This window comes from Monodelphis domestica, chromosome 6 (assembly GCF_027887165.1).
Source record: "Monodelphis domestica isolate mMonDom1 chromosome 6, mMonDom1.pri, whole genome shotgun sequence".
NCBI classification, from domain to species: domain Eukaryota; kingdom Metazoa; phylum Chordata; class Mammalia; order Didelphimorphia; family Didelphidae; genus Monodelphis; species Monodelphis domestica.
The window spans coordinates 1,631,607-1,654,831 of NC_077232.1; the positions used below are offsets into that span (position 1 = coordinate 1,631,607).

Sequence of the window (23,225 nt, forward strand, 5' to 3'; positions counted from 1 at the left end):
GATAGGGAAGGTAAATACATCCTGATAAAAGGGAGTATAAACAATGAGGAAATATAACTAATCAACACGTATGCACCAAATGGTATAGCACCCAAATTTCTAATGGAGAAACTAGGAGAATTGAAGGAGGAAATCGATAGTAAAACTATATTAATGGGAGATCTGAACCAACCACTATCAAATTTAGAGAAATCAAATAAAAAATAAATATAAAGAGATAAAAGATGCGAATGAAATCTTAGAAAAATTAGAGTTAATAGATATATGGAGAAAAATAAATAGGGACACAAAGGAATACACCTTCTTTTCAGCAGCACATGACACATTCACAAAGATTGACCATACACTATGTCATAAAAACATGGCATACAAATGCAGAAAAGCAGAAATAATAAATGCAACTTTTTCAGATCATAAGGCAATAAAAATAATGATCAGTAAGGGCACATGGAGAGCCAAATTAAAAGTCAATTAGAAATTAAATAACATGATACTCCAAAATCGGTTAGAGAACAAATCATAGAAACAATAATTTCTTCAAGGAAAATGACAACAGTGAGATATCCTTTCAAACCTTATGGGATGCAGCCAAAGCAATACTCAGAGGAAAATTCATATCCTTGAATGCATATATTAACAAATTAGGGAGGGAGAGATCAATGAATTGGACATGCAAATCAAAAAACTTGAAAGAGAACAAATTAAAAACCCCCAGAAGAAAACCAAATTAGAGTTCCTAAAAATTAAGGGAGAAATTAATAAAATTGAAAGTGATAGAACTATTGAACTAATAAAAAAGACTAATAAAAAGAAAAAATAAAAAGAACTAATAAAAAAGTCAATACACAGTATTGCCTCCAAGACGGAAGGTAAGGGTTTAAAAAAAAAAAAAAGAATTTGAGGTGAGAGGGATAGGGGTGTCCCTAGTTTACAAGGAGAATTAGGAGGCTTTGGGAAATGTCAGTCCAGTCACAGCTGTGACTTAGGGACAATCAGAGAGGTGGAGGACAAGTATTTCTCTTTTTTTCTTCTTTCTTCTTCAGTCAGATAATCCCTGCTTGAGTAACTCAAGTTCAGACTCTGTCAAAAAGCCACCAAAGCCTGCCTAGGTCAGGAAAAGTCAGTCTCTCCCCTTGGTCAGCAAAACCAAGCCCCCTCCCCCCCTGTTCAATTCCCCTGACCAGGCTCTAACTGACTTTTCTGGGAACATTCTGTTTTGGAATCTTCCCCTTGATTGACAGATCAAGTCCTTTACTTTGGTTTGCATGCTTGACTTGGTTTGTAAATCCTCTCTTTCTTCATGCCTTGTCCACACTCCCAAACTCGAGGAGGGAGGGGAAAGGGTTTAGATAGAGACAGGGACCCCCATTTCCCACTTTCCTTTTCCCATTCTTCCCTGCCCATTATTCCTTTTGTATTACCTGATTGAGTTAACCTTAAAAGTTAACTGTTCCCCAAGCTGAGTGTGAGTGAAAGGATCAAGGGGAGACCTTTTGGTCTCGAGTAGTGGAAGGGGGACAAGAGGAACAAGAGTGAATTGGGGAGAGCAGCTTTAGCTAAGGAGGGAAGGCAGAAGGGGGAAAACCTTCAAACCCCCTCTCCTCTCTCTGAGCCAACCCATTACATCTGTTATCTCCCCTGAACCCTGCTTTGAGAAGGGGGTTCTCCTCTTTTTCCTCTTCTCCATCCCTTGGGGTACAAACTCCCCTCATCTCTATTTTTTAATACAGTTACCAAAAGTCGAGGCTTCCTTTGGGGTACAAACTTCCCCCTTTTTATCTTTTTTAATACAGTAGAAAAATATGTGATCAATCACTTAGTGTGATAGGACTGTGATTAGGGTTTTGATGTTAAAGGATCACTCTACTGCAAATACGAATAACATTGAAATAGATTTTGAACAATAATACACATATAACTCAGTGGAACTGCTTCTCCTCTTAGGGAGGGGGAGGAAAGGGGAGGAAGAATCATGAATTATGGAACTATGGGAAAATGTTCTAAATAAAAAAGGGAAAAAAGAAAAATTATAGTTAATACATATCTGGAGAAAAGTGAATAGGGATGAAAAGGAATAGACCTTTTCAGCAGCACATGTTATATATATATATATAGTAAAGATGAATTTAGAGTTGTGACTTAAAATCTAGATTTAATTGGTCACCAGGGGAAATCCCAAATAAAATACCCAAGTCAGTCTGGTATTTTATGGTAATTTAATTAATATAGATGGAAGGAAATAAGGAGAGGGAAGGAAGGGGATATAGGATTTCTCCCACCTGGCCTGTGCCAGGGAGAATTTAAAAATCCCTGCCTCTAGGTCTCTGAAGAAGATTAGAGGCTTCTAAGAGGATAAAGTTGGAAAGTAAAGGAGGAAAACTCAGCCAGAAACTCACCACCGAACCAGAAAATAGCTTGTGGTCATGCTAAGATGCCAAAAGGCTCAGCATGCTCCTCTCGGCTAACTCTCCACCGTCAATAAGGGAAAGAGAGGGTTTTTTTTCCCCTGAGAGATGAAAAATCCCTAATATATAGACCTTTCACCCTTGTGTCTCCTCCTCTAAACTTTCACATCTACCAATCACATCAAAAGCTTTCTCCAGGACTGCCCATACTTTTAGTTCTCACCTTCTTTGATTAGATTATATCTTTTGAATTACTTAATACTTCTTTGTTAAGTTCACCTTTTGTTAGTTACTTGATCTTTTGTGATTAATTTAACTTCTATAGCTACTTAACATCTTTTTGTATTAAGATATTTGACCTTTTTGTGATTGATTTAGCCTTTGAAGTTACTTAGCACCTTTTTGTATTAAGATCTAAAAATTGACTTAGCTTAATGTTCTAGCTTCACTATAAGGTGAGAACTAAGTACCTTCATTGTTCAATCAGGAGATTACAACTTTATCTTCCCCTAAAGTAAGGTTTAAGTATGGTAGAGTAATTTAAAGTTTACAATATAAAGACTGATCATGTTCTAGGGCATAAAAACATCATAGACAAATGCACAAAAGCAGAAATAATGCAACTGTTTCAGATCATAATGTGATAAAAGTTATAATTAGTAAGGGTTCACAAAAAGGTCAACTAAAATTAATTGGAAATTAAATAATCTAATTCCCCAAAACTGGTGGGTTAAAGAACATAGGGTAAAAATTACTGATTTCATCAAAAAGAATGGCAATAAGGATATAACAAATCAGAATTTATGGGAAACAGCCAAAGCAGTTCTCAGAGGAAAATTTATATCCCTGAGAGTCTATAGCAACAAAAAAGAGAAAGAGGACATCAAAGAACTAGACATACAACTAAAAACCTTGGAAAAGAACAAATTAAAAATCCTTAGATAAAGAACAAATTGGAAATTGTAAAAATCAAAGGAGAAAGTAATAAAATTGAAGGTAAAAGAACTATTGAACTAATAAATAAGACTAGGAGCTGGTACTGTGAAAAGACAAACAAATAAAATAGATAAAGTATTGGTTAATCTAATTTTTAAAAGGAAAGAAGAGAATCAATTTAACAGTATCATGAATAAAAAGGGTGATCATACCTGTAATGAAGAGGAAATTAGGACAATTATTAAGAGCTATTATGGTTTCTGTAATGCAGGAGCCCAGGGTAGGATGTGCCTGTTACCCTGCTGTGGGGCCTGGAATAAGCAACAACCCCCCTCCACTAGATTAAAATTAATATCCAATAACTCCAAGCATTATATTTTACAAGCTTTATTAATAATCACTTGAAGTAGAGAATGAAAAAGAAGAAAACTAAAAACCTGAATAAAGAAAGCTTTCCCTACCAAGTATGTTGGAAAAGAGAGAGAGGCAGGGTCACACAGAAACTTTATCTCCAAAACCTAAGGACATAACAGGAGGAGGAACATGGGAAGCTGGGATTTAGAATCCTGGGAAATAGATTCTAATTAGACCTGCCCTTCCCATCCTGTTCAGGTCCATTCTGGCAGAAACTCCCAAAGTGTGTCTGAGGGTCAGTGTTCTGGGTCAGGCTGAAGCCCCAGACACAGGGACCTGGAGGGATCAGCTTTTATCCTGCCATCCCGCCTGCTCCTCCCTACCAGACACTTCTCTGAGCCTCCTGGACTGTTCTCTCTGGGAGTCTCTGTCTTTGCTCCTGGGGAACTCTACAATCCTCCTTGGCCCAATGCAGTCTCTCAGCCAGTCCATTTGAAGTGGGATACTTCACAAATGAGTTCAAACGCATAGAATTTCGATTATTGGAACCGTAATTTATTACTAAAAGAGAGAAATAAAGAATCTACCAGCTGGGGCAGAATTCCCTAATGGAAAACTGTGTCAGACTGACATTACAGGATAACTTATATAGGTACAGAGTTATCCAGGTTCTTATCTGACAACACAGGAATGCCAGGTTGGAGACAAGAAGCCCATCCTGGGGCTGTTATCCAAGGAGTGTTTATCCTTACTTAGTCAAAAGTTAGTTTGCTGACCCTTTGATATTCCTGAAATTCCTCTTTTGTCTCCTGGCCCCCTCCCCAAGCTAAGCAGAAACCAGTTTATCTGATTAAACAGCCAGGTCTGTCTCTAAAAATAGGGACAGGGGCTTATCTCTTTTTCATTTTTCCATCTTTGGTCTTTTTGGGGCTACTTCACATTCACCCTGACAATGACAGAGGGGTGCAAGCAGGGCCTACAGGAGGATCCCAGGGCCTCCTGGAGGAGAGTCTCCCCAGCATTTAGTGTGGGAGAAGGGGTTGAAGGTCGGGGAACCAGTCTGGACCAGAACATTTGGTTCTTGGCATTTTCTTCAAAGAGGGCTGGACTCTGTCCATAATTTTCCCTTATGTGAAAACAGGAGGCAGCTGGAAGGGGAGCAGGGGAGCTGGCAGGGACCTGGGCAGAGAGGCAGGGAGGCCTCAGTTCCAATGTGGCCACAAAGAGCTCCACTGTGTGACGTGGCTCAGACTGGAGGCACAGAAGAGAGATGCGGGAGGATAGAACAGGGAGAAGGTCACCCAGAGGTTCAGGGAACAGAGGGCAGCGCAAAGGCCTCTGGGAAACAGGAAGTCCAGATCCTGTCCAGTGCTCCTCCCCCCTCCTCCTCTTCCAAAGATTTTCCTGCTGGGGCTCCTTAGGGAGAGCTACTGTGCATACTCACCCCACCCGCCTGGGCAGTGTGACCAGCAGAGGCCCAGTGAGGCCCGCACATTGCTCTTCCCCCAACAGGTGTCTAAAACCTCGGGGTGTCCTCAAGGGCTCCTGACAGGCCCTGGCCCCTGGGATTCCCTTCGTTATTCAGAGCCAGTGTGGGAGCCGCCGGAACCCACGTGTCTAGGAAGGTGCTTTGCCTGGCCCTGGTTGCTGTGGTAACCTGGGCGGGTAAATGTCTGAGGACAGGGGCGTGTCCAAAGATCCTGAGCGAAAGGGCGTGGCTAGAGCCAGCAGCTGAAGAGGGGCGGGGCCTTCTCCTTCCTTCTTCCTGTGGCTCTTTTCTCCTGCAGACCCCCAATAAGTCTCACTCCTCTGCCTTGCCTAAGGAGACTAACCCTAATCCTCGGGATCCTCTTCCCCCTCCTTTTCTGCAAGAGTGCGGAGAAGGAGAAGAGAGTATTTTTGTGTCTCCCCCATCCAGCCCCGGAACCACGGGCAGCGCAGAGGCCTCTGGGAAGCAGGAAGCCGGAAGTCACGATTGTGCCCAGTCGTCCCCACCTCCTGGGCTTCCAAAGATTTTCCCGCCTTGTTTCTGTATCCCCCGCGGATCCTCCCGCGCACCCCACGGAATGAACGGGTAAGTACTTTGTGAACTGGTGGAGGGGGAACAGCGGGAAAGGGGGCGGCGATCACACGGGGACCAAAAAGAGGCCCAGAGTGGGAGGAGCCGGATGGAGAGGATCCTGACTCCTGCGGGGGCCGGGAGAGACAGCAGAGGACATTATTCTCTTCCCCACAGGTTAGAGCCGGGAGCCCCAGGCAGCGTGGACCCCCGGGTGGGCCCGAGTCCGAATTCTTCTTTTTGCCAGTCTCTTTGGGGCAGACCAACTCTCTGTGCCTCCTTGAGGCTAATTCCTGGAGACTACAGATCAGCCCAAAGAGGGGAGCCCCTCCCCCAGGTTCTGTGGCTCTGGAGGTGGGCGGGGCTGGCTGGGGTCCGGAAAGGAGGTGGGGCCGGAGCAGAGCCTGACAGGCCTTGCCTGCCTGTGAATTTCCCATCCTTTAGGCTGCTCTGCTCTCAGATGGGGGTCGACTGCGGTTTCTCGCTTTCCCTTTGGGATCTTTCCTGCTAAAACGGCCTACCTGGAGGGGTGGCCATGGGATGAGAACAGGGTGCCATTTTACCGCCCCCTGTAAGGACCCAGGAGTCCTGCCTCCCTGGCCCAGGGCCAATCACCCAGCTCTTGCTCCCCTGCCCCCCATCCTCCCTCTCCTTCAGAGTGCCCCCCCCCTTCCCGGGCCCCATGCGGGGTAGCAGAATCTCAGGCAAGATGCTGTCTGAATCTCCTGTCTGCCTTGATCAGACCCTGCCCCTGTGGGAGCAGCCCTTGTGCTCTCTGGAACCTCCCTACCCCTGGCTCCTCTGGCCTCCTCACATCTTCGCCCCACCTCCCTGTTGCCTCCCCTCCTGTCCTGGCAGGGGGATCACTCCTGCACCCCAGTCTTGGGTGGGGACCTCAGATTGCAATTCCTCCACCCCGGGCATGTCCCTTGTTGCCCCTTGGGCAGCCTCTGCTTCAGTCACCTCAAGTCTGCCCTATTGGGACTAAACGTGCAATACTGAGCAGAGGCAGGGCAGAGAGCCAAGAGGAGTTGAGGAGGGCTTCCTGGAGGAAGAGAGATTGTTTTTTGGACTTTCGGGAAGCCAGGGAGGGCAGTGGTCTGAGTTGGGGAGGAAGAGCCAGAGAAGGTGCTCCTGGCCAAAAGCTGGAGGAGGCTGATGGGGTCATTAGGGCTGGGACTGCCAAGGAGCATCATGAGGGATCAGCCTGGGCAGGAGGAGTGTCACCTCAGGGGCTTGATGGAGGCTGGCAGGAAGGGGGAGGAGAGCCAAGGAGGCCAACAGAGCACCTGCAGGCAGGGATCTGGGCCTCAGGGGAGCAGGAGGGCCTTATTATAGGGAGGACTGTCCTCTGGCCAAGGGAACAGTACCTGTGCTGCTGGGGTGCACAGGGGAGAGTGCCAGGTCTGGAGTGGGCAGGACCTGTGTTCTAGTCAGGCCTCAAACACTTCCTCCCAAGTCTCTTCATCCAATGTGCCTGGCCCTTTGCCCACTTCCACCTCAGATCCTTAGTACTGATCCTAAGTCACCCATGATGGGCACACAAAGTGGCCAGCCAAGCTCAAAAAGGCCTCCATGTGCTTGTCATCGGTTTAGGCTGTATCGGAGGACACAGGTCAAGCCACTTCCTCTCCTCTTGGCAGCTCCCCCTTTTGTCTTTGAACCCTATGTCTGGCCTGGGCCCCTGCTGTTGGCTTCCTGGCTGGAGGAGCTCCTCCTAAAACACTGGCAGGGACCTCCATGACACTCCTACAGCCCAAGGGAGACTCCAGAAAGGAGCAGGAGGGCTCCTCCAGCAGGTACTTGAGGTCTTTTGGGATGGGAGAGCTCCCAGGTGGTCCTCCTGCAGCCCCTCCTTCCCCACCCAGAGCAGGAGTTTGACTTTGGTCGACTTTAGTATTTTCTTAAATTGGGCCCAAATTCTCCTCTTGGCCACATATAGGCCACTTCCTTGTTCCTGCCAAGTAGCCATACACAGCACAAAGGACATGGGAAAGTCACTGTGGGTTATTGGAGGCCTCCTTTCATAGGAGACAGATGGGATGCTCAGACTCACAGCTGTGAAAAACTCCTCCCAGCAGTCTTCAGACAGAACCCAGGGCCTTTCAGTGAGTTCCCTGGGCACTCGAGATGAGGTCCAGGCCTGCTCCATTTCCCCCATCGCTGCCTTCCCTAGAGTATGCCCAATATGCCACAGGGGGGTGAACCTATCATTAGCCCCCTTTTACATTGTGATGTGCTTGCCCCCCTTCCCTGGACAAACAGAGAGGATCATGGGTAACGACCTCAGTATACCTTGGGAACGACAGGGCTACAAGCACCCAACAAGTGATCCCTTCCTTAATCAGTAATCAGGATACAAAGATTTCCTGAAAACTCTGAGGCCACTCTGTGGCTAGGCCTCGCCATCTCCAGGGCCATCCCACCCCCTTCCTCTTAATAAATATTGCTTGAGGCATTGATTCTTTGGACAAGACCCAAATCTCACTGCCCCTCTATCCTCCCATTTCAGCTTCAGGCACTTCCTAGCTGTATGACCCTGGACAAGTCACTTAACTGTTCCTGTTTTAGCTCCTCATTTGTAAAATGGGCTGAAGGTGTGACCCTACAAACTCAGAGAATGACTTCTGGAGTTCTAATACTCGGGGCAAATGATGGGGTGATGGAGAACTCTGCACCTAAACTCCCCCTGGGGGCCACTCCAGTCTCAGCAAAGACCCCAGCCCTGGGAGAGAATTGCTGGGACTTTTCTCTGATTTCCAGATAGTGGGGTCTGCAGAGCTTTAGGACATGGTGGGGGACGCAACATCTGAGTGAATTCCCTGGAGCCCCCGGGCTGGGATTGGGGGAGTGACAATGTTAGGGGTAAATTTCCAAGATTGGTAAGGGTAAATTTAGGATTGAGACGGAATATAAATTATTGTTGGTCACCAGGGATTTAAATTCTAAACTCCAATGAAATATTCAAGTCAGAATGGAATTTTATGGTGGTTTATTTACAATAGAAGGAAGAAATTAAGAATGAGAGAGAAAGAAGAAAGGAAATTAAAACTGCTCCAGCCCAGCTGAGCCAGGTAGGAGTCAGTCTTATCACTCACCATGTGCCCGTCTAAATGGAAGCAGTCTGAGGACGTGCAAGTCCTCCAGACTTGAGTTCCAGGGCCAACTTCACCAAAGCTACCTCTCACATGAAGTGACGAGAAATATATAGACCATTCTTTTCATCCCTTCCTGCGTCTCACTTGTGCCAATGGTGGCTTAAGCTTGGCTTAGGACAGCCCTGGGGGTCAGTCAGTTGTTTCTGATTTGTCGCTTGCTAGCACATGCTGCTCATAAGCCTTCCCTGACACTTAATCCTTAAGTGGGGATGTATCTGTTTCTGGATGCTAGAATTTTAAAGACTAAGCAGGGTGGAACAAAACTAAAATTCACAATTGAGATACAACAGCAGGAGCTCAAGTGACCAAAGAGGTGCTTCTGGGTTAAATGTCTTCCTGGGCTCCATCCTGGGGAAGAAGGCAAGGCCAGGGCAGAGTTCCTTCAGTCTCTGTGTGTAGGAGGAGCTGGGCTGGCTGGGAGGAGATCTCTGCTTCTTCAGCCTCGATTGTCCTCCTTCCAGTTCAGGCCTCCTCATTCTGGGAAGGAGACAAGACCAGATCCTGCGCCCCTCGGGGTGCTCCCAGTTCTTGGTTTGACCTCTGGGAGAGTCAGGCAGAGGATTAACTCAGATGGCCCAAGGGAATGGCCAAGAACTCCAGTCTCTGCCCAGAAAACACCGAAGGAGGGAAAGAAGAGTTACCAAAGCAAGAACAGATGGGTTCATTGTGGAGGGGTTTTCCAGGAGGGCGGAGCTCTGCCTCAGGAGCCCTGGAGGCTCTGCGTGGGCTCACCCCACGGAGACCTACTGCCTCTTGGGGGGTCTGGGAGGATGGGAGAAGGGAGGGGGTCAGAAGAGGAGTAGGAGAGGGAGGGGATTCCTCTGCCTCTTCACACCCTCTTCTCTTCCCAAGCTGCCCCTCCCTGGGGCTGTCCCCCTCCATCCCTCTGTAGGTAGCAGGCCTGGTCCTTGGTAACTCCTGTGGTCTCTCACCCCCTGGAGATACCTGAGGTGGCCTTGGGCCTGGGAAGAGAAGAGCAAACCTCTGCCCCTCTGGGTCCCTTCTCCCTCCCCAGCTCAGGGTGCAGAGGCCAGGGCCTGGCCCAAGGAGGGATCAGGACAGCTTTTTTCTCAGGTTCAATGAAGAGCAATTGGCCCAGAGAGTGAGGCCAAAGACAGGGAGGAAAAAGGGCTTTTCTACTCTGGGGGAAAGAGGGGAAGGACTTCCCTCGGGGCTCCAGGCCAGCTCCTGCTGCTCACCAGGGCAGAGAAGTCAGACATTCCCTGGGCCAAGGGACGCTGTTAGGAAGAACTTTGGCTGGAGCTCCATTCAGGGGGCCACGAAGTGGGGTGAGGTGGGGCCAGGGAGGCAGGACCCTGAGTGGGGAGACAAGGCCCAGAAAAGATGGAGGAGCTTCGCCACATGCACTCACTGGGGCTACTTTGCTGCCTCTACAGGTAGCCTGGAGTCCCAGGGAATGGCCTTGGAGAGGGACAGACTCCCAGCCCAGGTAAGTGCATTCCAGCCCCAGATGGGAGCCCCGTCAGCCAGTGACGCCCTTCCCTGGCTCTGACACCAGATGGGCCTGAAAGCTGCTCCCTTCCTCCTGCTGGGCCATTTCTGTCCCTTCATTCAAGGCAGGAGCAACGGCACTTCCTGGCTCTCTTCTTGGGGTTTGCCAATGAGTCCTTGTCCCTTGGGCAGCTCAGACTCCAACAGCTCCCCAAGTGCTGCTTCCCATGTTGGTTTTCTCCCCATCACAAGTGAGTGCCCAGGACCACCATTCACTCCTTTCTTTCCTGCCTAGGTGTGCAGTCTTTGCTCTCCCTCTGCTTGCCTGGCAACATACAGACACAGGACACACACACACACACACACACACACACACACACACACACACACACACACACACACACTCTTCCTCTGTTTCTTTTGACCAACCTGTTCCCACGTGAGTCTTGTCTGGCCAGGCCTGGAGCTGTGCTTGAGGGTGTCTCCAGGTCTGCGCTGTGGTCCTCAGAGAAGAAATTGTCCCCCTGGTGCTGCTCACTTCTTCCTCAAGTCCTCCGAGTCTTCCCAAGTCAGCGAGTCTGGAAGAACACCCGAGTCCATGCTGGGCACTGCTCAGCACAAAGAAAAGGAAAACCATCGGCTGCCCTCCAGGACCCCGCACAGTCTGACCGAGGAGTCTCAGCAGCAGCCGTGTAGACGTGATGGAGGGAGGCATTCTGGGAGGGAAAGCTCTGAGGGTTCAGGGGACCACAGAAATCATTGGTTCCCAAGGGGAGGACTTAGCTGGGACTGGAAGGAAGCTCAGAGGCCAGAGGGAGGAGGGAGAACATTTCCTGCAGGGAGACAGACAGCCCCTGGAGAGGCCCAGAATCAGCTCATGGATGGTCTTGGCCAAGGATCATCCAGGAGGCCGTGTCCCTGGGTCAGAGAAGGAGAAGGAATGTGTGAGGAGATAGGAAGGGGCTGGAAGGTCCTTCTATGCCACTGTATCCTGTTGTTGGAATGGTCAGAGTCCTTGCTAGTGACAGCCAGAATGGGGCAGCTGGGGATGAACCCCGAGATTGATCCCGTAGGTTTTGTATCCATTCCAGTGTGTGACCCCACCCCAGGCCTTCTGCTACTGAGCTCCCTGACTCAGAGAGAGTCAGAGGAGTTTGGGGTGAGCCCAGGAAGGGCCCTTTCCCAGAAATGGGCTTTTTTCTCCGAAGAGGAGCTTCGAGTGTTCTTCAGCAGAGCTGTTTGTACCAGAACTGGGAGCTTGAAACATCCCTTTTCTGCTCAGTAGAATTCCTCACTGGTCTAGTCCTTCCCTTGTTGGAGAAGCTGAAGAGAAAGAGGCAAGTTTCTAGAAGGCCTGGGAGTTTGCTTTGCCGATAGGTTTAGGGAGCTCCTGAAGGAGACATCCTGGGCTTGTCACAAAGGCTCAGTGGCAAAGAATGGGATACAGCCAGACTGGAATGCTTATGTTCTCCTAAAAATCTTCTTTTAGCAATATTTATAATAACCCTCTTAGGTGAATAGGTATGGGGTGCTCAGGGAGGGGTAATATCTCTGGTATGGAGGGCTTGTTGTGCCCTTCTAGGGCAGCTCTCCAACCTCTGACCCTCACCTGACACCCAGCTCTCACGTGTGGCTCCCAGTAGCTGCTAGCATGTAGCAGCGGCCACACCCCGGGCAACGGCTTCGACATGCCGGCTAAACCTTGTGAGGGTAGCCATCGGGTCGACGTCGACCCCTGGTGAACCAGGGCTTTGTGTGAGGAGGCCCATTCCCTGGGGGCTCCAGGCCACATGTGAAGATTTACCCAGCATGTGAAGACTGCTTCGACGGAACAGGCGGAAGAAACCAGCAAGAAGGTTCAACGGCTGAGAGGGCGATGCAGCAAAGCACTGTGGAGTTCTTAGGGTGTGATGGAGCACAAAAGACCACACGGCCATCCAGTGCAGCTGAGGAAGTCTCCAGGTGTAACGACCCAGGCTTCCAACGCCGAGAGTGGGACTGTCTCTGTGCATTGACTTTTCCACTTAAATCTTCATGCACAGGTGTCTTTGTGCACAAAAACACACAAAGACAATCATCATCCTCAGTTTGAGAGACAACCAACATTCTTAGGTGAATGTACTTTTTTTCATTATTTCACAATTGAGGAAACTGAGGCAAACAGGTTATGTGACTTTTCAGGAGTCATGTAGCATGTAAGTGTCTGAGGTGGGCTTAGAAAGCAGATCTTCATGAATTTCTTGCATTTTATAACTACTATCACTATGTGTGCCTGCCCTCCCCAAATCCCCTGCAACACTGATGGTTTCCCAGCTTTTTTTTTGCAATCTGCAGGGTATGCTATAAAGCCTTAGCCCTGTTTTGGTTCCTGCTTCTCTTGATTAGTGACTTAGATCATTTTCCATGTGACCATGAATCCTCAGCATTTCTTTTGAAAACTGTTCAGAATGTTGACTGCCTATTGGAGAGTGGCTGTTGGTTCTTTGTTGGCAAATTTTCTTGGATGCCAGACCCTTTGGATCCTAAAGTTATTCTCATTTACCCAATTTCTTTCTTATCCTGGATGCATGGATGTTTTCTGTGCAGAAATCTTTCTATTTTAAGTAATGAATCTTCTATAATGGCCTCAATCTCAATTTTGGCCAAGAATTTGTGTCCTAGAACTGCTAAGTAAAACACCTCTGATGTACCATCTCATGCCTGTCAAATTTGCCATTGTGCCAGAAAAAGAAAATGATCAATTTGGAGATGTGTGAAAGCTGGGATACTCATACACTGTTGGTGGAATTGTGAATTGATCTACCATTTGGGGGAGCCATTTGGAACTACCCCAAAGCCTTAAAGCTGTGCATATCCTTTAATCTAGGCACATGTCCCAGAGAGATCCCTAAGAGAGGGAAAAAATCTATTTATAGAAAAATATTTATATAGCAGATCTTTTTGTGATATCAAAGAATTGTAAATGGAGGGATATTCATTAATTGGGGAATGGCCGAACAGGTTGTGGTGTGTGATTATAATGTAACACTGTTGATCCATGAGAAATAACAGGCAAGATCATTTCAGAGAAACCTGGGAAGACTTCCATGAACTGATGCAAAGTATGAGCAGAATCAGGAGAACATTTTATTTGATCACAGAAACGTTAGATAGTCAGTAGCTATGAAGGACTCAGCTATTCTCAACAATACAATGTTCTAAGAGAATCCCAAATAATCGATTTAAAAAAAATTAAAACATTTTTCCATGGTTCCATGATTCATGCTTTCTCTCCCCTCCTCCCAACAGCCTCCCTCTTAGCCAATAAGTAATTCCACTGGCCATAATGTTTCTTGTGAGATGCCTGAAACTATTAGGTAATATCTTCATGGTATACCCTCCCTCTCTTCCTCCCCCTGTAAAGGTTGGTTTTTAGGTGGAGAGTGAGTGATATGGGTAACCTGTTTCAGTTCTGTAAAAGGTAAAATCTCAATAATATTATATTTTAAGAGATTTTATTAATGATCACTAGAAATCAAAGAATAAAGAAGATACAAAATAAAGACCACGTGCCCATGGCTGGTTAGCCATTTTTAGCCATCCCCACTCACCACCGTCACTGTTGATTCTACATCAGAGAGAAGGAGCCTCCAAAGCCCACGTCCTTTATCCTCTGTCTACAAGAAGTATGTAATGACAGGAAGTCAGTGGGCTCTTGGGATATGTAGTTCTTTTTTTAGGGTAACAGATTTTCAATCATACAGTTCTCATCTGTCAGTTGGTTTTAAATGCCTTTGATAACAGATTCATGGTGCCATCCTGTGTGGGTAAAGTTCTTCAATAGCATCTTAGATGTTTCCCATCTTCATTTACTGGGGTCTTTTGGACTTGTCTCAATTATGTAGTTATGGTTTTGTCAATATGAGCTATGGGGATTTTCCTGATTTGATTAAATTTTCTTCTTGGTTCTTATGCCAGATCTTACACCTAGTACTAGTCTGGGTTCTCATAAGGTTTCGTGTTGTATGTTACCCTATGGAACTGAAACTAATCCTGGTCTGAAGTCTTCTCAACAGATGGTATTTGTTATGTTATGATGCTGAAGGTTAGAAGACAGATATGATAATATCTATGTCTTCTAATTCATTGTCACTGTCCCCCTCTCCCCCTCCCCCCAAGTCAAATTTCTTTACAAATTGTTAAACTGTTCCATGTAACCACTTACATTCTTGGAATTGTTAGCCTTGGGTTGGTTTCTTTCTGAAGGCAATCTGTAAATTCTTTCCATTGCATTTTCATTTTCTCTGGTCCTGAAGTTCTGGCCAATGCTCTTTGATTGTTATTGTCATTATTGTGTTCATTTTTTTTTCTTTTTTATACCAGTTGTCTTCTGGGTGGCCTGTGACGATTAGGTTGTTTGTGTTCCTCCTGTGTTTGAGATGAGGATGTTTGGCTTTGAAAGTGGGAAGATTTTCCTTTACCTTTGTTGACTTTTCTTTTGCATTTCTGCTCCCACAGTTCTTTCTCTGGATGTGGATAGCATTCTTTCTCATAAGTTCCTCAGAATTGTCCAGGATCATTGCATTGCTGCTTGTAGAGAAGTCCATTACATTCAATTGTGCCCTAATGTAAACTTCTGCACAGACTTCGCCTATGTACATGAGCCTAGAAACTGCCACTAGGCCCAAATAGTAGTTTTGGCCCAGGAAAAGTCCCAAAAAAGTACAGATCTTTCTTTACTAGCTCTGCCAATTGAAATAAGGTATATAGTCTATACTGTTGATAGGACTATGATTTCAAGGTTTGTTCTTTTCTTGATACCCCAAAGTGAGGAGAGGCCTTCAAGCCATTCCCCAGGCCCAGTGTGCTTATCTGACACTTAGACCAGGTTTAAAAAACAAAGACGGTGTCTTTTAACTATAATAAGCAGAATGGGAAAATTAGAGATAGGATACCCTAAATCTACAAATACTAGCTACAACTCCCGCCTTCCTATAGTTCCTGCAAAGGGATATCTTCTGGCCTTGCAGTTGCTTAAATCTCTACACTGGCTATCTAAGATTTCCCCAGCTATGTTACTACCTGACTAAAATCCTCCCATCTATCCCCAAGATAGATAGTTCTTTAGTTCAGGTAGGTTGACCCTTTATCTCTGGGATGAAACCCAGGCCAGTTAGGCCCAAGATGGCTGTAGACTGTCCTAACACAGATCTCATAGCAGCTGGATATAACCTCTCAAGAAGCTGGAACAGAAGTTGAAGACAGGGCAGGATGGATGTCTTCACTCAGGATACCAGAGCTAGTGGCTTTGGCTTCAAGTGGATAAGAAACAAACACCCTCCTTGACTTGATGGAGATCACAAGCCAGAGGAATTTGGAGCTTCCAAGTCTCCCAGAAACAGGAAACCAAAACCCCTTGCACCATTCTGTGTCCTATTTTCTAATTCCCCTGCAATCCAGAATCCAGTCAATACTGTTCCATGTCATGGAGTAAATACAGTACACTGATCTCTGTAGAAAATCCTTTCTCTTGTCTGATTGCACCCATTTCTCTGCTTTCCTCCTTATAGTGCCTATACTTACTGAAATTTTTACCATAAAAGCACTTTGTAATTTGTCCTGAGTTTTTTATTTTTGAAGGTGATACTGTGGTTTGGAATATTGTAGGTTTTTTTTTTATTATGTCATTTTCCTAATCCTTTTTATTGCTGGTATGAATCCTATGTGATCATGATGAATGATTTCTTGGACAATTTGATTTTTTTGAATAAATTTTTTTTTAATTAATGAGATGATGATCATGAGTGATATTGGCTTGTAGTTTACTTTCTGTACTTTGACTTTCCCTGGTTTAGTATCAGGCCTTTATTTGTATCATAAAGAGATTTTGGTGGACACTTTCTTATTTGAGGAACTTTGGGTATCTAGTACTTATTACGAATTTGAATAATTTCTCCTGTCTTCCAATAGTTGGAATATTTCAAATTTTGAGAAGCATTCCCTTATTATTTTGGGGTTCCAGGTTTCATTAGCATAAAACCACAGGATATGTTCTGATTATCTTTTTTCATTTCTCATGGTATTGGTGTTATTTTGCTATTTTAATGCTTTGATTTATTGCTCATTTTTCATTACTGCAAGGAATTAAAATGAAGGGTCTGACTAAACTATCTGATAATTATAAATATTGTGGTCACCAATATAAAATATTATAGCTCAAGTCAAAGTGACTTTTTTTTTAAACCCTTACCTTCCGTCTTGGAATCAGTACTGTGTATTGGTTCCAAGACAGAAGAGTGGTAAGGGCTAGGCAACGGGGGTTAAGTGACTTGCCCAAAGTCACACAGCTAGGAAGTATCTGAGGCTAGATTTGAACTTAGGATCTCCCATCTCTAGGCCTGACTTTTAATCCACTGAGCTACCCAGCTGCCCCCAAAATGACTTTAATAGTTTTTATTTCAAAAAATGTGGAAAGATTGAAAGTTGAGAAATACAAAAAAAGGGTAGAGAAGAAATTTAGCCTATCACTCTATATATGGCGTCATTGCTCGACTCAGCCTGACATGATTTGATAACCCTCCACCAGAATGAAATCTCTCTCCAGAAGTCAGGAAATGAAAGCGAACTATTCATTCACCCAAGTTCCTTCCAAGAGACAGTCTGATCTGAAGACAACAGACGACTCATGAAGCTGACCTCTAGCCCTAGTAATTCAGGGCTCTTATAGTGACTTCTTGTCCCTTCCTCTCTTCACAGGGGTGAGTCACAGCTTTCAAATTGTATAGCACTGCCCAAAGAGATCTACTTCTCATGCTCTGGAGGTGTAAATTCTTATCAAAAGGATTCACAATTTCCTGACTGATTGAGTTGTTATTCACTTTAGCAAATGACATTCAGAACACTCTATAAGAAACTGATTCACAATTCAGTCTGGTGAGGTACTAAGTAGGAGTACTTTAAGTTAGTGTTAACTCAAAATAGATAAATAGCATGAAGAATTCCATTTTAACATTATATTACCTATGAGTTTATCAGTTGGTTTTTTTTAAGAGTCAGATTTTAGATTTATTCATCATTTTTATGATTTTTGCTTTTCAATTTTGTGGGGTGGAATTCTGGGGTGGCTGATTCCCCCATGAATCACTCTAATAAGTGACCAGGAGCCTTTGTGCTGGCAGAGTTCATGTGGCTTTATTCAGGGGTGGAGGGTCATAGAGTGAGAGAACACTGGCTGGGGAGAGGCAGTATCCTTGGGGGTGGGGGCCAAGGGAGAGAGAGTGGCTCCACAGAGTCTGAAAGGCCTCATAAGTAGTCAGCACAGATGCCCAGATTTACTCAGATTTTATAAGGATCCAACACAATGCTATCTCCACTTTCCCATCATCTGTATCTTGTTCTCTCCTCCTTCCTGTATCCTCCTTAATCTTTTCCAATGCTTCTGAGTGTCTATCAATTATCTTCCAATGCTCTTTGCAATTTTTCAGTTGAGTCAAGTTTTTATGCCTGTCTAAGGATTTATCAGGTGACAATATTGAAACAATTCTTGGGTTTTAGTTACCATTTCTCATGACATGTATTTAAGATTATACCTTGTAAGTTTTGAGATTCCTCATAAAAATTAGGACCCCCCCCAAACTTTTTCCCAAAATAAAGGGGATGGTATCTGTTAGCCACTTTTGAAAAAATATATCTAAATCTATATACATCTATATTTATATAGCTACTTGTGGAAGGGATTCTTCTATTCTTCAAAAGGAGAGATTGATATCTCTTAGTGGAGGGCACCTACCTTTACTATTTTTCTGTAGGAAGTTGCCTATCTATGATTACTAATACTCAACCAAAACAAAAGCAGGAATTGTAATTGTTGGTTGCAAAAGGGGGAAATAGATGGAATTTTGTAAGAAGAGTTGAGTGGAAGCAGAGGATACTGGGAAAAAAGAGAAAACTTGGCAAAGATCTGTGGAGAATTCTGGGCTTTTCAGAGGAGACCTTGAACTGGCAGGGAGCATTTCATTACTGGGGGATCTTGCCAAGAGCCAAATAGAAGTTTCATCTGAGTCCCAGATACTACTTGCTACTAAGTCATTTCAGCAACATCATACTTCCAGGAAACATCTCACCAGAGTTACAAGCCTCTTCTGATCTGGGCGGGTTGTGGACTTGCTGCTTGGAGACCTGGCTCTCCTGCTTTGGCTTTTTAAACGTGTTTTGACTATTCCTTAGCCCAAAAGTATAAAAATTAGGAATGAGGGAATTAGCTGGATTTGGAAAGGAGAAACTCAGATTTTGACTTGAAAACTGTCGAGTGAAAGACCTTGTAAAACATAAATCAGGGACTCCGTCTCCCTCTTTCCAACCCCCCAATAGCCTTATAACCATTGCCTATTAAACCCTTCTTAATCATAGATCTTTCTTTGGCTTATTATCTGGAATTGAGGGAAAATAATTTGCTGCAGCAATACATCAGCCTTAGCAGTGCGTTAATCCAGACCCCTCTCCTGCTGAGTCAAGGAACTCAGGCGAGGTTTGTCCCCCTGATGTTTCTGTGCCACAGAATTTGGGGACATATATTACTTCATCTGATAGGAGAGATCTTCCTTCAATTTCCCATCATCCTCACATAATGGGGGATCCCCATTTCCTGTGCAGCACCCCTAAAAGCATTATCCAAGAGGAGTGAGGGAGAGTAAGAGGAAACCCATCAAGGCTCCTATCTCATAACACTGCTGCCTTTCACAACAAGCTCCCTTTAACACATCTCTTACCGTCATTACAATAACACCAAAAGTATAGTTAATATACAGTCCTTACAATCAGCAGCAGGTTAGAGATAGAGATGGCTCCTCCAAATTTGAAGGATATTTTCAGATCTGGCCAATCTCACCTTTATATTGTCCATAAGTAGCACTCTTAACCCATTATTTTGACTCTAGTTCTTTGATGTTTCTGGAGTTCTTGGAGTATATTTAAATCTTTTCTTTCTCATGAAGAAAGTGGCAACATTTTTTCTTCTGAGTAAGCACAAACAAAACACAAATTCATTAACTAATGCTTTTTTTAAAAAATTGAATGAAGGAACTCTTCCCTTCTCCATCATAGTGAAATAGGTGGGTAGAATAAGGGTATAAACAAGATTATAACAAATTGACAGTTTATTTAAGCAGAGGGAAAAGAAGGAAGAAAATGGGAAGATCTCAATCTTAAATCCAAATCAGAAAACTAACCCCCCACTAACTACTTTATAATTAATTTTCTAATTCCTTAATAAGTATACTAAGGCTAAGGGATGACTTGTAGGGACAGGAGCAAGGGCCAAAGTAAATCTCACAAACTGGAGTCCTCCTGGGGGCTGGTCAGAGTTCCAGTAGAAAAGCACAGCAGCTGGCAGGATCAGGAAGGGGAGAAAATGATTCCTCTCTCACAGTCCACCGGTGTGGAGTGTTAACCCTCTCACTACCACTTCTGGAAGATGAATGTTTGTCTGAAGGAAAGTCTCAGTCTCCTGGCAGCTTAAAAGTCTCCTTCTCCAGAGAACAACTCCGCCACTCCCTATATCCTCCAGAGAAGAAACCAACTGCCCCTCTCTTTTCTGAGTTCCGGAATCTTTCAGCTTTGAAGGATTTCCTGCATTGTAAGGTTTCTTGCTTTTAGCAAAGAGCTGATCCTTACAACAATAGCCCCTCTTATTTTTGTGTAATGAAGTATAAATGAGAAATAGATACTGTATACAAATGGAAGCAATTGTGAAACAAAAGATTTTCACTGTGACCCATCCTACCAAGAACCTCAAGGTCTGAATGTAACAACAGACAATTCTCCTTCACTTGACTGAAAACCATCTCAGATCACTCCTTTCTTTAGAAACCTCCTGCTTTCATCCAGATGAGACTCCTTTCAGTCATGAGGAAAACAAAGGATGGCTTTTCTTGAACTTTCTTCTCTTTTTGAGGCATCATGTAAAACTCTTCCGTGAAGATTCTCACAAACTGTTTACAGATTTCAGGTGAGAAAAGATCGCTTATAGGTTTGAAGATAAAACTTTGCTCTCTCTTTTCTCCTCCACCTATCCATACAACTCCCAGAGAGAGCACAGACTCTCTCCATGATTTCATAGGGAGATCCTTCGGTAGTTAGAATCTCCAGCTTTATTCCAATGAGGATGGTTTTCTCAAAATTGGATCAGGCTCTGAAAGACTATGGTTTTGAGGGTTGACCCTGACACTAATAATAGAGTTGGGGGCCAGACCTTCTGTGTGCTGCTGTTTCCTTCTGTAACCGATGAGAGTTGGATTATTAATCCTGACATGGCTTTCAACCCTCTGTCCTCTGATTTTTGATGGTTAGGTGGTGGTAACATTCAAGGATGTGGCTGTGGACTTCACCCAGGAGGAGTGGTGCCTCTTGACCCCTCCCCAGAAGGTGCTCTACAGGGAGGTGATGCTGGAGAATGCCCAGAACCTGCTCTCTGTGGGTAAGGAGCCCTCTCTCTGCTGCCTGAGTCTGCCATCGAAGGGAATATCTTGATTAGTAGTTGACATGATATGGAAAATGCTAGTATGCCGAGTCCAAGCGACAGGCCCCTCTGCTGCCTAATTTTCCTACAAAGGACTTTGCATTGTGTAGTGGGACCTTGAGGGTTCCTTTTGGTGCTCCTGAAGTCTGAGATCTAATCCATGGTGAAGAATCAGAAAGTAATCTCACAGATGTTTCTGTCTTCCCCTCTACCTAACTTGGAATTGTGCCTCCCAAACCCATCTCAGAAGACTGCTCAGACATATTTTCCTCCCGACCTCTCCCTCTCTAGGGTGCATTTACTATTTGGAATATTTTTTTCTTTAGGAACATAAACTTGTAGCTCACAGCTCCTCAGTGTCCAGAATAGAGCAGGTTTGTCCTTTTTCTTTCTTCCTCTTGCCCTAAACCTCCAGCACACACAGCTGATGATAAAGAAAAGGAAGGGAATAAGGATTTATAAAGGCCTGCCAGATACTCTGCCCAGGCTTTTCTTTATGTCACTTCTCACATGTAATACCCAGTAAATTTGCACTTCAGCTATTGGATGCTTGGGGGGAAGGGAGGGAGGGAAATACTATGATTCTTGTAACCAAGGAATAATGTTCTAAATTGACTCAATAAATTAAAAAAAATGAAAAACTAAATAAATTATTTCACTTATTCCTCACTTTAATCTTCCCACACAATCATACCCATTTTACAGTTGAGGAAATGGAGATTAGATTAAGTGGCTTGCTCTGAGACACACATAATAATCATTCTTGGCCATATTGAAGCTGAGGCCTTCTGGACTCTAACTTCAGGTCTCTGTCCATTACCCTTCTAGCTGCCTCTAATTCTGTGAAAATGGAAAACTATGGAAAGAGTCCATCTTTCAACAAAGAAAATGTACCAGAACCAAATTTTCTAATTCTAAATTGGTTTCTTGATCTTGTTCCCCTTCTTCTACCCCAAAATATATGGTGTAGTCACTGCTTGCATTCATACATGTTACATATATACATTACAATACAATTGTAAACCCTAACTATAATACACTATTTAAATATCTATTTACATGTTTGTGATATGTTATATTTAATGTGTAATGCATGTTTTTATGTGTGTTACAAAATATTTTGTAATGTATGTTGAAAAGTATTTCAGTACCCTATCTTATTAACCCTAAAGTCAATAATCTAACTATAGCCTTATCTTCTTGAAATCTCCTAAAAGTAACCCTATCTACCTCTACTATTATTATTCTAAGCTATATAAAAAAACACTGTAATTTTGCCTTAAATATCTTGTCACCATGCTTGTACAATTCTAACAAAAGAATCTTTTAATTGAAAAATGTATTTAATTAATTAATTTGGAGTATTTTTCCATGGTTTCATGATCCATGTTCTTTCTTTCCCCTTCCCTCCATAACTGATGTGAAATTCTACTGGGTTTTACATGTATCATTGATCAAGACATATTTCCATATTATTGATATCTGCACTAGGGTGATCATTTAGGGTCTACATCCCTAGTCATATCCCCATCGAACCATGTGATCAAGTAAATGTTTTCTGTGTTTCTACTCCCACAGTTCTTCCTCTGAATGTGGATAGCGTTCTTTCTCATAAGTCCCTCAGAATTGTCCTGGATCATCGCATTGCTACTGGTAGAGAACTGTATTACATTCGATTGTAACTCTGTATAATGTTCTCCTGGTTCTTATCCTTTCTACATGAATTCCTGGAGGCTGTTCCTGTTCACATGGAAATCCTCCAGTTCATTATTTCTTTGAGCAAAATAGTACTCCATTACCAACAGGTACCACAATATGTTCAGCCATTCCCTAATTGTAGGGCATCCCCTCAGTTTCCAATAGAATTTTTCCTTTCCTTCCTTATAACAGAACTATGTGAGAGACCACAAGATCTCAAAGGCAAAAGTTCAGTGGTGTCTCCCCGAAGTAGAATATTTAGGGTTTATTTTTAACTACTGGTGCCTGCATCATTTTGCCTAGGCACATCAATGAAATTCAGAAATTAAGCGCTCCCTCTACTAAGAAATATTTGAAAACAATTCAAGGAGCAGCAGGGTTTTGTAGACAGTGAGTTCCTTGCTATGGGGAAATCACTAAACCCTTCATGGCACTGAACAAAAATTTAGTCACTGAACAGGCTATCCTATTTGCTCCTGTCCTAGGCATCCCAGATTATCAAAAGCCATTCACTTTCTATGTACAGGAACACAGAGGGTTGGCTTGAGGTGTTTTCAGTCAATTGTTTGCACCTGTTCAGTGTCCAGTTATTTACTACTTTACCCAGCTGGACCCAGTAGCTTCTTGAGTACCATTATGTCTTAGAGGCATAACTACCCCATCTTTAT

General features: G+C 44.2%; 1 protein-coding gene across 5 annotated transcripts in view; it reads left to right on the plus strand.

The window, feature by feature from the left end:
- The first annotated feature begins 4,596 nt into the window (after positions 1-4,596).
- LOC130454904 (zinc finger protein 239-like) overlaps positions 4,597-23,225 on the plus strand; it is a 30,422-nt gene continuing 11,793 nt past the window's right edge. The window contains exons 1-5 of one of the 5 annotated variants that reach the window (XM_056801132.1): positions 4,743-5,769; positions 8,760-8,828; positions 10,310-10,362; positions 20,691-20,817; positions 22,438-22,512. In XM_056801132.1, the coding sequence (XP_056657110.1) occupies positions 10,330-10,362; positions 20,691-20,817; positions 22,438-22,512 (235 nt within the window). In that variant the 5' untranslated portion in view covers positions 4,743-5,769; positions 8,760-8,828; positions 10,310-10,329. The other 4 variants (XR_008912675.1, XM_056801131.1, XM_056801133.1 and 1 more) reach the window with 4 other exon arrangements.